At 46.8% G+C, this 15,228-nt stretch overlaps 1 protein-coding gene across 1 annotated transcript; it reads right to left on the bottom strand.

Moving 5' to 3' along the window:
* Nucleotides 1-5,847: 5,847 nt before the first annotated feature.
* On the bottom strand, nucleotides 5,848-6,378 carry LOC112903591 (DNA translocase FtsK 1-like). The gene has a single exon (XM_025972838.1). The coding sequence runs from the start codon at nucleotides 6,376-6,378 to the stop codon at nucleotides 5,848-5,850; it is 531 nt and encodes a 176-aa protein (XP_025828623.1).
* Between the last annotated feature and the right edge of the window lie 8,850 nt (nucleotides 6,379-15,228).

Genomic DNA, 15,228 nt, shown 5'->3' with positions numbered 1-15,228 from the left:
CCCTAATAGCTAGTCGATAAATCCTATCCATCTTAACCTCTTAATCGTGGTTAGTGTACCTGCAGAAGAACACATATATATATATCATGAACCTTTCATGGCAGCACGACATGAAAGCGTCCCCAAATAGTACTGTTCACTATAGAAACAGCATCTGTACAATTACCGCCGTACAGACAATGTTAACATACGTCATCGAAACAACGTATTCATGGGGGTACCGCAAAATGCGGGGGTATGAACAGCGATCGCCATACCCTGCGTCGAACCATATACTCCCAATATAATCAACCTAAGTTGATATATTGGCAGCATCTCAAGTAGGCCACTGCTTGAGAAACAGCGTTCGGTTCGCATCACCGACGGGAAGGCTAACTCCCCAGTTAGCTGAGGATCCTTACCTTCTTACCTCACGATCGCAGGTGTCGTTACAGGAAATAAGGTTGGGTTGTGCATAAATTTAAGTTTGGACAGAAAGTAGTGCTGCAAGTCAGAGCTATCTATACATATATACATATACTAATTGCCACCTGATATTTCCCATATACATCCCTAGGGCTTTACATTCTAACACCAACCTTAACGAATCCAACGTACGTTGTAAATTCATTTGTTGGCAAATTTTATCCTGAAAACACTTTTTAAGAACTACTGTAGTTGTAAAGGTAAATCTACAGCTCTGATACCAGCTGTGGTAGAACCACCTGAATTACACCGGCTCAAATATGCAAGTCCTCTCTCCGGGGCTCCAACGTACTTCAAACGGTGTAACCCATTGGTCTGTCGGGTCTCCGCCCGATACAACCACAGTTCAACAGGATCTAAGCCTCGCGCGAAGGTGAGTTTACAATCACAGTACAGCTCATTAACTTTTAATTTACAGATATGCAATTCTTATTACAAACCTTGTTCAAACTCAGAGTAAAACTTATACAAACAGTGTTTAAACCGACAAGCTAAATAGCTTGTCCATGTTCACAGCTGAAGGAGAATAAACACGCGACTACTTTCATCGCAAAGGTTGACACCATGCTTAGCCCAAAGCCTGGCGTCACTCCGGAGGGTCACTGCCAGCCGGGGACGGATCCCACTCCACGGACCAGCCAAAAGGAACAGATGTTGGTCATGTAGGGTTGTCCGTGGGGTTCTCGAAGGTTATACCTGAAACAGATACTAGCAAGGCTGAGCATTCTAATACTCAGCAAGGCTTACCCGGAATTGGGTATACTTTAGCCTGTAACTAGACTCATGATGGCATTGTAAAGGCTTTGGGTTTGTTTTTAGCTGAAAAGCAACAAAGGGTATGGACTATTTTCAAGTTTTAGCTTTCATATTCTAGTTGATTATCCATTCTAGGTTAGCACCTACACTAAGCAAGCAAGGTAGAGATTATCATTCATCCGGATTATTCCATCAATAGTTACACTTCTTACTCTATGTGGCAGAAGGAATAAGCAGTCTCAATCTCCGCGAGAAACGGACGATTCTGAATCAAATTTCAACCTTGCAAGGATAAACCTAACTCACACGCTTGGAACATCCAATGATTGTTCCGAAGCAACTGTTTGCCTTTCATTCCGGGTCGTGGAACAGGCCACCACAAGCGACTGTAGGACCGTACGCACACCAATTATGCAGGACATACATCTATAGCGCGACTACATGATCCCGTATTCCTGTCTGCCTTGCAGAATGTACTCCCACACGTCGGTGCCTGAGAAAAACCAAATTACGAGTGGTGGGAGGTATGTCCACTTGCCGGGCCGATTGGGTACTAGGCTTACCGCTTTACCATATTTCGCGGCATGTGGCTAGTACTTTCAAATGCTTAGCCACCACTACCACACACTGCGACCTTATCAACTTTCATCAACACAGATGGGGTAAACTTCCAGGTCATGTCATTGTACATGACCCCGTCCATGATCCTTATAGTGATTTCGAAATGGTAAACATTCAACTCCTATATCGCGAGTGACAGGAAATCACCCGACTTCTACCGGTCCTGTTAGCGGAGTATCTATTCGATAAGGACTCAGGTACAATACATTGGATTCCAAGTGTCTATGCATCTAGGGTTTTATTACAATTCCTAGACTTAATGCATAAGTATAGATAAATAGGCATAGATTGCAGTGTAAAGAAAGTAGTGGAATATGTCCGGGGCTTGCCTTCTTGAGTAGGGTTGGGGGCAGGAGTGTCAGAGACTTCCGAACTTTGGTTCGGGGCTTCAGTTAGATCCTCGGTGACGTTTATCGGGTCTTCAGAAAACCCTTGGTCTTGTCCCAAGACCAACTCGTAATCTCCGTCGTCGAGCGTCGTTGGTTCTACATGATTATGCAACAATTTAATTGAGAAGGTGCTTGAGTTAAAAACTTTATTTCACGATAAAGTTGCAATCCACTAATTAACACACATGAACTCATGAAACAAGGGGGTTTAGCCTTGAAATTGCAATTATAGACTAATTATCAACACATTAGATTATGACAACAAGATCCAATTAATTAAGCCTAAGGAACATACTTAATTAATTTCAAAACATTTCAAATTTGAATTGTCCAAATTCAAAAGAACTTAAATATAAAACAAAGCTAAGTTTGAAACTTTTACACCAGCTCATACATGGGCTATAGAAGTTATCTACCAAAAATCACAATAAACAAAGCTAACATGCAGAGGTTATACACAAAACATCCCTTAACCTTAGATTTAAAATAGGTTCAAAAGTATTTGGTTTCAAACTAAACTTTATTAATAAAAGTTGTAGGGTTTGAAATCTAGTTTCCAACAAAATTAGTTTGGTAATTTTTGGATTTTTCTACAGTTTTCTTTGAATTTTACAAGACAGCAAATCAATCACATGAAATAACAGCAGACTTAGGGGGGGGTCTCGGTATTTTTGCGTTGGGGTCCCTGGAACAAGATTCCTATTTGCAGATGTGCCCCCGCACGACCTCAACGGTGACCGGCCACTCGGCTTAAGCACGTTCTCACCGGCGGCGAGCTTTCCGGTGGGGAGGGGCTGACCGATCATGACCCACGGGATCTAGAGAGTGGTTTGGGAGGGAGTGTGCTCGACGGGCGGCGGTGGAACACGGCTGGCGACGGGGAGGTGCGGTGACCGGCGTTCTCGGCGAAGGACCGGTGAACACGAGCAAGGGAGGCGCGCACGAGCACCAGTGAGCTACGGGGATTCGACTTGAGTACCTGGATGAGCTGGAGATCAAGTGGAGGGAGCTGTCGACGGTGAGGTCAAGCACAGGCGGCTCCGGTGAGAGGTGGCTCGAGGTGGAAGCAATTCCAGCGAAGGAAGGCTGGGGGCTGGATCGGATCAGGTCGGGGAGCTAGGGGAGAAGGTGGGGAAGCGGTTGGCCGAGGGAATTTGGGCAGGGTAGCGCGGTTGAGGAGAATTCCGGCGAGGAGAAGCGGCGGCGGCTCGGTGTCACGAGGAGGAAGAAGAGGCAAAGCGGCCGGGGAGAGGGGGTCCGGTCGGGTTTTGTAGCACCGCACGGCCAGTAGAAGAGAGGGAGAGGGAGAGAGAGAGGGGGGTGGTCACGGGCGGAGCTCAAGACGGCAGGCGGCGCCGGCGTGCCCTCGGGTGCGTGGCAGCCACTCAGCTCCGACGGCCCGACGTGGCAGGGCAAGAAGAGGACAGCGGAGGCGGCACGGGCGGTGGGAGGAGTGGCAGGGTGACGCGTGGGCGAGGGGAGCGGCGCAGGACTGCACAGTGGTGGCCTGCACGGCAGCGACGGCGAGGTGCGCTGCACCGGCGGCAGGGAGCACACGGGCAGGTGGCGGGCGGCGTGGCGAGGCGAGGGGAAGCCAACGCGAGGCCGGTGAGCGGCGAGGCGAGTGGGGAGGGGGCACGTGGCTCGGATCAGGGCAGCGCAGAGGAGAAACAGAGGAGGGAGAGAGAGGGGTAGACGAAGGGGACTGAAATGTAATTTCAGAGAAAAGCAGGGACTTCACTGTAATACATCAATAACTTTTAAACCACTGCTCAAATGGAGATGGGCCCAAAAGCAAAACTGTATGGTTTTTCAAGATCTACAACTTTGCTTTAGGGTTTATCTACAGAAGAGTGGCAGTTTTGAAATTAAAATAAAACTTAGCAAAGTTTTCAAATTTTATATAAATCCTATATAAAAACTACACTACATCTACATCCTAAGTGTAGTTTTACATACATTTCCGATTTAAACGCAAGTTTGTAACTTTTGCAAAACCACCCTCATACTTTTGAATGTTATCCTCCATACTCACCCCTTTAGCACAAAGGGACCTTTAGTAAAATATAATTATATAAGTAACCCTTTTCCCTTAAGACTGATATTCCTAATTACGCTTTTACCACATTTTGTACATAATAACACACTGAAAATCTAGAGTGTGACCATGCTAATTACCTGAGTGTCATAGCTCCGCGACAGGGGGCCGTAACCGCCGCGCCCTCCTTTTCCCCTTTCCCTTCCGCCGTGACCCCGCTCGCTCGCGTCATCCGCTCGCCCCGCGCGCCGCCCCGCTCCGCGACAACCCGGTGTAACCGCCCGCGCGCGCTCCCTTTTCCCCCGCGCCCCGGTCGCCCGCGCCGCAAACCCTAGCCCCTCGCCGCAGTCGCCGGATGCGCGCCGCGTGGCCACAGCACGGACGCCGGGCATCGCCGCCCTCAGCGTCCGGGCTCGCGCCGCAATCCTCGAGCCGCCCCATAAGTACCCCGAGGCCACCGCCTAGACCCGCAGCCACAGCCACAAGCCCTAGCCGCCCCGTCTTCTCCACTGCTGCCGTCGCCGTACCGGATGAGGAGAGCGAGGAGGAGGACGACGCCACTCCCCCGAGCATCACCGCGCCTGCGCCCGTACGACGACACCGATGCCGATGCGCACCCTGCACAGCATCGACCCGCCGGCCTCACCTCTCCGCTGCCCCGAGCGCCCCCTACTTCAGCCCCGCCGGTGAGGACCGCCGCCGCTGTGACAGTTCATGTACTTGTAAACTAGGCACCTAAATTGTTAGTGTGAAGTATGTGTTTGTTAGTGTAAAGCTTGTGTCTGTTTATGTGAAGCTTTTGAAAATTTAAAGTGCAAGTAAAAAGGGTATTTTTGTAATTATGGAAAAACTAGGGTTGTTTTTGCAAAATGTATTTGATTAGGGTAATTTCAAAATAAGTGAAAGGTGGATTTGTAAACATGTTTTTCTTATTTTATCCCTTGTAAAAAATATATATTTATCCAAAAGTTTCATTTGAAATGTGTGTGTTGAAATATGTAAAAATTTTGGGTAAAATGGTAAAAATAAGGGTGTTTATGTAATTTTATAAAAGTACAAGTCCTTTTATGCAAGTGTTTGATTTACAAAAGTAATTTTCAAAGTTACTCAGGGTTAAAGTGTAAAAGATGCAAGTCATCATGACATGTCTATCCAATCATTATGACAAGTCTATCCTGTCATCATGATATGTCATAAATGCTTGCATTTAGGTCCTGCATTTTATAAAGTTACGCTCTTTAGGACAAAAGTAATTCAAATCCAACTTTTGTTCAAAAATTCACGTGTAAAGCTATAAGTTTTGAGTTTTTCAACTTGGGCCCTAAAGCAATGTTGTAGAGTTTGAAAAACTCTCCAACTTTCGTTTTGGACATTTCTTCATTAGGGTTTTAGATTGATGTGAAATTTATACTTTACAGAAAGGTCCCTGTAGTTTTCTGAAATTGCGCATAAGTCCTTGGGAGAACTCCATTTCTCCTTCTCCTCTGTTCTTCTTTATCTGTTGTGCCCTTTTTCTTTCCCCACAAGCGGCAGCTCTATCCAAATGCTCTTTCCCTTCCTCTCTCCCTCTGCTCAGCTTCAGGCGCAGCGCACAGGCACGGGGGCAGTCCGGCGTGGGCCCCAAGCGGCGCGGCCAAGGGCGCCGGCGTGGCAGGCGGCGCGCAAGCGCGAGCTGGCGGCGACTGGGCGGAGCGCGCGGGCAGTAGGCGAGCCGGTGCGGGGTGTGGCTTCAGGCGGCGGCTGCGGCTCAGGCTCGGCGCGGCTGACGGCGAGCGAGCAGGTGTGGGCAGGCGAGGCTCGGGCGCGTGCGCGCGAGCGAGCGTGCGGCTCGGCCAGGCGCAGGATCCAGGCGGGCGGCGCTGGAGCAAGGTGGCGCGGGCGAGCGGAGGCGTGGCTCGGCTCGAGCGCAGAGGCAGGCCAGGCGTGCACGACGCGCGCGAGCGCGGCAGGTGCGGGAGCCTCAGGTGGCTGCAGCTGCGCGCCTGCGACGGCACTGGAGATGGGCCCGCGTCGCCGTCCTTCGTGGATTGCCTCGTTGGATTGCTCACGCTGGAGCTTTGCACTTGCCGTGCTGTTGCCGACCGTGTTCTCCCCCTTGCAGCTGACCATTGCCACGCACTGACCTCCCTCCTGGTTTATGACGGCGGCATCAGCGAGGCCTTTACCGATTCATCCAACAGCATGTTGCTGGTCTTCACACTTTGGACCTTCGCCTACCGCTCGACCTGCACAATGATCATCTTCTTGCCCTTGGAGCCGAGCCAATTCACGGCGGTCTGGACCCCACACATAACCTCGCCGCTGGTGAGTCGTTGCGCCGGAACACCGCCGTCCTTCTCCCTGTTTCTTGTTCCCCTCCAGTCAAGGACTACATTGCTTTGATTCAAAAAGTTCCAGGGTCCTTTCTGCAAACTAGTCTGAGTCTTCAAATCCATTTCAGTGAACTTTGAAAATTCCTAGAGAATTGTAGAAAATTCATAAAAATGCAAAACTAAACTAGTTATGTTGAAATCCTTAAGTCAAAATTTACAAGTTTTATGTTGTGATCTTGAGCTGAATAGATTTGGAATGTTATCTAGTTCAAATATTAGAAAGTGAGTGTTTTATTTATATTTCATGTTATATGCATGTGCTGCAGTTGAAGTTTGAATCATAGGATCTGTGTCTCAAGTAGGGATTTATATAAAATTTGCAGATCTAGTGCTGATCCCTAACTAAGGATTTTAAATACCTTTGTGATATGTTGCTTGAAGTTCTAATACTTATTCTAGGATGATTCTGTTAGAGTTTATGGTTAAATCTTTTACGGTGGTTTCTGCTTATAGAATATAATCTATGATAAAATTTTCAGAATCAATAGTACTTTCTAACTTAAGTTGTGGATTTATAATTTAATCCTAAGGTTAATTAATTTGTGCTAGATTCTAATCATGTAAAATGACGAAAATATTTTAGGGAGTTAATTTAATGTAGTATAGCATAATAAGTTTGATGCCAAACTTGTCTGTAGATTAGTGGTTGTTAGTCATAAACCCTAATTATGAAGATACAATAAAACTAATCCTAGTTGTTTTTCGCAGTTAAACATGTTGTTTAGTGAAGCTAATTAAGTTAGTCTATACTCGATAAATGACTGCCCAGTAGAAGAGTGAATAATATGTTGGTAAATAGAATGTTTGTCATTTTGCATTGTTGATATGTTTAATAGTCTTAGCTTATATTTTGGGGTAGATATGTATGATGTTTAGTTAACCCTTTCACACGAGGACTCATGCTCTTCTATCACGACTTTGTCCTTGTCTAGTTTGCAATCCTTTAGGACCCTTTTCTATATCAAATTCCTTCGTTATCCCTCTTTGGCCACATACCCCTCAGCTATACACCCATAGAACACACCCTATCGACCATATGCCTTTTGGTTACGGGTCTGTAGGACACCCATTGGCTATACGCCCACCCACCACATGCCTTCTTTAGCTGCACATCTACCGGCACAAGCCTATCAACCACATACTCTTCAGTCCAATTCCGCGCTTGTGGTCTCATCAGCCTAGTCCGATATTAGTGTTCTGTTCCACTTGGTTCTTGTAGCAAGTTCGGTTTAGATGACCCCATCGGCTGTACGTCAATTGATTGTTGTACTGGCGTAATCAAGCCGATGCAACCACATGTAGTTACCTAGGATAACACTTAAGCACATCTCAGTTAGGCACAGCCAGTGCAGAGTAGGACAATTAGCTACACAGCTGATATGCCCCAGTAGATATAGGAGAACATTAAGGATGGAAACCGGCTACACAGCTGATCCACCAATCGGCTGAGTACGCTGAGACACAGATCGTACGGATACATAGTTCGACTAGTCTACCAATACACCATCAGCTAGTTACTCGCACTAGTCAACTAGCTATGCCGATACATCACTCGACTAGTTCTACCCGATGTATAAATCGGCGAATGTGCCGATACACTAAATCGGCTAGAAGGCCAAATCACCGATCGACTAGTTTTGCTAAAGCATGGATCAGCTATGCTGATATGCACGCGATCAGTTAAGTATGCCGATGCTCGCACAGTTTAGTTACGACACAGCCGCTTTAGGAAACACCCCTCTGCTAAAGTAATCGATGCTTTCATCGATCAACTAGGAATCCGATACACCTATCAATCGGCTACCCGGACCAAAGTACACAACCCTAGATCAATAAGATAGCACAGTAGACACGCCTCTGTTAGGCATGACCAAAGCACATTAATCGGCTAAACCTGATGCATCCTCATCGGTTAAGGCCAAGACCAATGCACCAACCAATTAGATAGACCAGAAACATGCTGATAATCCAATCAGCCAGATCCTCCCTTGATCTATCCTTGTAACCCTGTACCTTTAATATTCCTATCTCTATCAGCCGTTTTAACCTTTGCTGAAACCAAACCGGTTAATCTCTTCTGCTCATATCCAGAAACTACTCATGCTGATCCTCTTCCGAATAGAAATCAGCAGATTTTCTAATGCTGTGTAGATGGTTCCCTCCTTTGCCAATTCTATCGGCAAAACCCCTGTTGTTCCAATCGGCTCTGTTGTAATCTTCAACAAGTAGCCGATTCTAATTAGTTGTCCCCCTAAAGCTCTGTCTAAGTTTAGTTCAGATCTTTCTGGTTGTTATGTGAGTAGTATGTTAAATGAGTGTTAGATTGCAACTTCATTGTGAAATGAGATAGTTTTATGTGCACATTTGAATGTAATGTTGCATTGCATGTAGATACGACTACTTCTACAACGCTACCTACGAGATCTCCCCGGAGTCTGCAGAGGATATTCCTGAAGACCAAGTGAATGTCATCAAGGGATTATCTGAAACCCCGAACCAAAGTTCGGAAGATAATAATACTAACATTCCTGACTTCAGCCCCACCAGTAAAGGCAAGCCCCGGACATAAACCCTACTTTATTTACACTGCAACCTATATTATTTATATCTATCTTTGCATTACGTTCTTAGGAATTGCTTGAAACCTTAGGTGCATAATTCCAGGAACCGATGTACTGAACACTAGAACTTGAGTTCGTATAGCTGCTATGCTAATAGGACCGGTAGAAGTCGAGTGATTGCCTGACACTCGCGAGCTTTATAGGAGTTGTATTGTTTACATTCCTGCAGTCACTATAAGGATGACGGACGGGAGTTTTTGAGGTATCATGATTGAGATGATACCCCGTCTGTGTTGCTGAATTGGTTAAGGTCGCAGTGTGTGGTAGCGGTGGTTAAGCGTTTGAAAGTACTAACCACATGCCGCGAAATATGGTAAGCGGTAAGCCTAGTAACCAATCAACCCGAGGAGTGGACATACCCCCCACCACATGTATTTGGTTCTTTTGGTTACTTGGTTCGACGTGTAGGAATACGTGTTGCTGGGCAACCAGGAGTACGGGTTTTGTAGTCGCGCTACAGATGTACGTCCTGCACTTTGGAAGTGCGTATGGTCCTGCAATCGCTTGTGGTGGCTCTGATCCACGAGTCGGAATGAAAGGCAAACGGTTGCTTCGGAATGACCCTTTGGTGTTCCAAGCGTGTATGTTAGGTTTACCCTTGCAAGGTTGAATTCGATTCAGAATCGTCCGCTTCTCACGAAGATTGAGACTGCTTGATCCCTTTACCACATAGAGTAAAAAGAGCAATGTTATGGTTATCAAAGATGATGTTTGGCTAAACTTTCTACCATGCCTGAATAGCTATAAGTGCCTACCTAGAATGGATAATCAACTAGAACCTGAAAGCTAAAGGTTGAAATTAAGAATCTACTCTTATTGCTTTTCAGCTGAAATTAAACCCAGAACCATTTCAAGCTTTCATGAGTCTAGTTATGGGCTAAAGTATACCCAATTCCGGGTAAGCCTTGCTGAGTATTAGTATACTCAGCCTTGCTAGTTTTATGTTTTTCAGGTAAAGTCTTTGAAGATCCTACTATTGCCCTGCCTTGGCCCTGTGCTCTTCCAGATGATTAGTCCGTGGAATGGGATCCATCCCCGGCCAACACTGATGATACAGAGTGATGTCATGCCCGGGCTTAGCATGACATCCGTCTTGACGACGTATTGTAAATCATCGCGTATGTTTTCCGCTGCTAAGAACCTTAACTTTAATAGTTTGTAATGTTTTCTCTAAGTTTGAAACTTGTTATTACTTTTGGAAACTCTTGTATTGTAATTTCCTGTGATGTAAAATATGATGGTGACTGTATCTCTGGACTCACCTTCGTGTGAGGTAACCTTATTTGATCCTGTGTATCGGTGGTTTATCAGGACGTTACCCGACAGGCCAAGGGATTATACCGTTTGAAGCACATTGGAGCCCTCGGGAGTGGACTCGCGTACTTGAGCCGGTATAATTCAGGTTGGTTCTGCCACAGCCGCCTCCCTTCTCCCTTGTGCTGCCGGCAATGCCGATGACCCTTCCGTAGCCAGCCCTAGGGTATTCCCTCTCCCCATCCGGCCTCTGCGCCACTTCTTGTGCAGGAGCCCGACGCGCCGCCGTCTTCCCCCGCTGCCGCTGTCGCCTCACCGCCGTTGCGTCGTGCCGCGGGCCCGGGATGCCGGTACCTCGCGCACGGCACGGCCACGCCGTGGCTCTGGGAAGCCAGGACCCGCGCGCGTGCGTGCGCACCCGTGCCGCGCGACCCGGCTGTGCCCCCAGCCTCGCCATGCCCCCGCCACGGCCTTGCCGTGCGCGGCGAACCCGCGACATGGCCGCAACGTCGCGTTCGCGTCGCGGCCAAGCCTTTGGGGCCTTTCCCCGAGCACCCTTCGGGCGTCCACACACGCACACACCCTAGCACACACGCACATGGGGCCATGTTGGCCCGAGCTGCACCGGATCTGGCGGCCACACCAGATCCGGTGAGTGACCGACACACGGGCCCCGCCTGTCGGGGGAAGCGGGAGGCGCTGGCCCCTGGGCCCGTGTTGACAGAGAGAGAGAGAGGGAAGCCGACCATGGACCGGCCTGTTAAGCCGAGCCAGCCCACAGCCTGTAGCCAGGTCATAGACCCGGGCTGGCCTGCTGAGCCGCAGGCCGAGCCGACCCATGACGCCTAAGCCGAGCCTAGTTGGGCCTCGAGCCGCCCATCACCTCTTTTGGCCTAAAACCCGAGCCGACCCCTATTCCGATCCCTTTTTCCTTTTTCCCGACCTGACCCGAGGGACCCACCTGTCAGCCTCGGGCTGAGGCTGACCAGTGGGACCCATTGACCCCTTGACCGTTTACCGTTGACCGGTCAATGTTGATCGGTCAACGCTAATATCAGCAGGGCCCACTGCTGACGTCAGCAGACCCGGACCCCCCTGCTGACGTCATGCTGATGTCAGCATGCCACGTGGCACGCCTTAGTGCTGCCACGTGTCACTGTTGATTGATTTTCTTTTCCAAAATTCTTTTATTAATTTCAGAAATAGGTTTTTCCTTAGAAAATTAATAATAAATCGACCGGACCTCTGAAAATTATGAAACCAGTTCCATAATTATTCTAAAAACATAAACCACCCGTTAGAGTAGGTTTTGTGGTGATTTGGATCTTTTTTGAAGATTTTTGTGCACTTTTGCACTTTGGTCCCTACTCTTGCTCATATTTACGAATAGGATCCGACCACGAGGAGTTGACCGACGGCCAGGACTACCCGGAGGCCCAGGAGGACTTCGAAGAGATGCCAGGTTCACGCCCATCTACGATTTGAATACCTATTAGGCATTGCTTGATTAGAATTGCTGTCGCTATGTGTGTAATTTTACCGAGATGAACTTGCATGGCCTATTTTATGTACCCATACTCCTTGCAATCCTATCTCACTTATTTATTATATGAAATGCCTTGTCAATCCTCGAATGTGCATGTGTGGGAATGGATGGATAGTCTTGGCGTGTGTGAAGTGGTACTCTTCAGGAGTTGGTGATTAGGGTCTTAGCCGGGAGTGGGCAACCTAACTCGATCGTGGATCGAGGGCTTGGGGTGTGTATCTTGGCACACCCTACGGAGTACTTGTGGCGGGTACAGTTTTGGTTACGAGGTTGAGGTGTTGGAGGCACCCATTAAGGGTGCAGTCACAGACCACCGTGGTGGAGACGCTTTTGACAAAGATGCCCGCTAGTGTTACTCATGACTTCTACCTCCCTCTAGAATGACTTCCTGCCAGGGGGCAATTGAGATGCGAGGAGAGAGAGTTCTCGCATCGACTTGGTGGTTTGGAAGGTGTGCGTTGACCGGGAGTCCGGGATGTCGGAAGGGCCCGAGTCGGGAATGGAAGAAGATGTGTTTACTTATATATATATATATATATATATATATATATATATATATATTGCATACGTAGGAAAACCTCAGCTTAACCTCTTGAGCTTTGTTATATCCATAGTATAGACCACGATAAAGCTTGCATTCAGATGGTGACGTGAACCTATCCCATTCCTTGGGGATAGCCTGGTACGATGCATGATCCGATCCGGAGTTCGACCCCAACGATGACGGTTGGTACGACTGAAGCCCGTGCTATGCTCGAGTCGCATGTGGAGAAGGTCCAGAAGCTGAAGGACGGACCGAAGACTAGTTACCGTGTTACGATTTCTGTCTGAACCGCTTTAGCTAAGAGGCTTGTAATAACTTCCGTACTACAAATCCTATGGATTTATGTAATAATTAAACCCATGTTTGATCTTAATCTGAGTATCACTATGATATTATGCCTGGAATGAGTTCTGTATGTGATAGCACTTGATCTAGGGACTATCACGATGATACAGGGAGTCGGATTCCTTGGTTTGGGAATCCAGTTCATTTCAGTGGGGATATGATGTACGTTCTTCAACTACACGGCCTTCCTCGAATTAAGCTTTAGATTTACCATACCAACACCAAGAACACGCGCATGTGATCCGTTCCACATCAACAAGAGGATGTCCCTCCGACCTGGTAAGAAGAAAATAAGCAAACATCAGCACACACATGAATATTAGCCTCAGTGTTAACCCACCACCCGAGTGAACAAAATACTGAAAGAATTGTAGGTAATAAATTACCATACCCCGATGTTCCTACCGCCTCGCTAACAACCATGTTACCAGATTTCTTGCCTTCGCGATTCGGACACTAAGAAGCAAAATGGTCCACGCACACATAGCAAACTCCCTTCTTTTTCTTCTTCTTCTTCTTCTTCTTCTTCTTCTTCTTCTTCTTCTTCTTCTTCTTCTTCTTCTTCTTCTTGAACGTGGTTGTTTGCTTATTCTTTGTTTGGTTCCGCGGTGGCTTCTTCTTGTTCTTTTGGGAATTGTTCTTTTGAACAAAATTATTGTTCTTTTAAACAAAGTTAGCGTTAGAAGCTCCAACAACTCTTTTTCCACGTGTATCTTTCGCTCTCACCTTCTCTTCAACATCAAGAGTCTTAATAAGTCCATCCATGGTGAACTCCTGTCTGTTGTGCTTCAGTGAGGTAGGAAAGTCCCCCAAGAAGGTGGCAACTTAGAGATAATACCTCCGGCCACAAACTTATCGGGTGACACACATGGAGCATCTTTGCTACAATTTTTGAAATCTTTTGCCAGTATATGTATCTCATGGTCTTGTTCTACTATAGAACGGTCTTCAACCATCCAATAGTCAAGGAACTGCTCCATTACATACAACTCACTGCCAGCATCAGAAACTCCATATTGAGCCTCAAGAGCATCCCAAATTTCCTTGCCATTCGTGAGCCGGATAAATTTACCCACAAGTTTTCAGCAGAACACTAATAATCCAGGCTTGAAAAAGGTTATCGGAAGCATCGAATGCACTCCCTTTCTCTGGAGTAAATTGTTCGGCTTCCTCTTTGTTACATGCATAAGGTTCATTGCTATCAACCACAATATAAGCCGCTCACGCCAATGTTTGTAGTTGGAACCATCAAATATATTTGGTTTAATTGATGCAGCAAAATTGGCGATCGAAATCCTATCAACATCATCAGGTTTTTCGATTGTTAAATAAATTATGCAATTTTAGGCACATTTTAATTCCAAAACTAAAAATAATATTCAGCAATATTTTCATGACTATATTGAGTGAAGCATAGTATGTGCACGTGTTCATATTAATTTCACTAAACAACACGAACAAGAAAGTAAACCAGAGTTGGTTTAGAATGTAGCCCAAGGCGGGCACTGGTGAGGCACCGGGTGCGCCATTTCCATGACTGGACATTGTGTCGGTTAGGGCTGTTTGATGTAGCCGAACTAATTTGTTACAGTGAGATTGCCGTTGAGAAGTAGTCGGGATGATGTTGATGTTCACTTGGGGAACATAGCTACGGCTACTAGGAAGTAGATAAAGTAGTCGTTCAGACGTAGCAGGAGGAAGACGATGGCCACCAGAAAGTAGTCGTTCAGGAGAGAGCAGTCACGTGAAGACCTCCCTAAAAATCTGATTGCCTGCTATCCCGTGCAAGTAGGAGTCCCTAAGAGTTGAGGTGTATTTGAAATGAGAGGAGGGGCTGCTTTATATAGGCGCAGAGGTGAATCAGGTTCTGAACCTGGCCGCTCTCTAATAGCTTTGATAAGAGTCAATTACTGGTGCTATGAAGTTAATTCGCTGCTATGATTCACCAGTAACAATTAAGTTTTAAGTTTTAGAATAATGTATTCAACAACAAAACATTAATAATTGCATTCAATAATAAAATGTTTCTCACCGCACCGACTGAGCCGCGCCTAGGCCCACGCCCTCGGCCCGGCGAGTGAGCGTATGGCTCGCCAATTGTACCGATTTCACAAGCGGTGTACTCATGATCCACCATTTAAATCAGTTACGATCCTTCTCAAATATCCAAACGAGATTGAACACGTAACTCATTAGCTTTTGTTAGTAGGCTTTTAATTCTTTTATTATAAATGAATAAATAGGCCAAGCCCATAAATTCCAACAAGCTCGAGTTAT

Source organism: Panicum hallii, chromosome 8 (genome assembly GCF_002211085.1).
Source record: "Panicum hallii strain FIL2 chromosome 8, PHallii_v3.1, whole genome shotgun sequence".
In the NCBI taxonomy this organism is placed as follows: domain Eukaryota; kingdom Viridiplantae; phylum Streptophyta; class Magnoliopsida; order Poales; family Poaceae; genus Panicum; species Panicum hallii.
The sequence above is the reverse complement of the archived record's forward strand: the minus strand, read 5'-3'. Positions and strand labels throughout refer to the sequence as shown.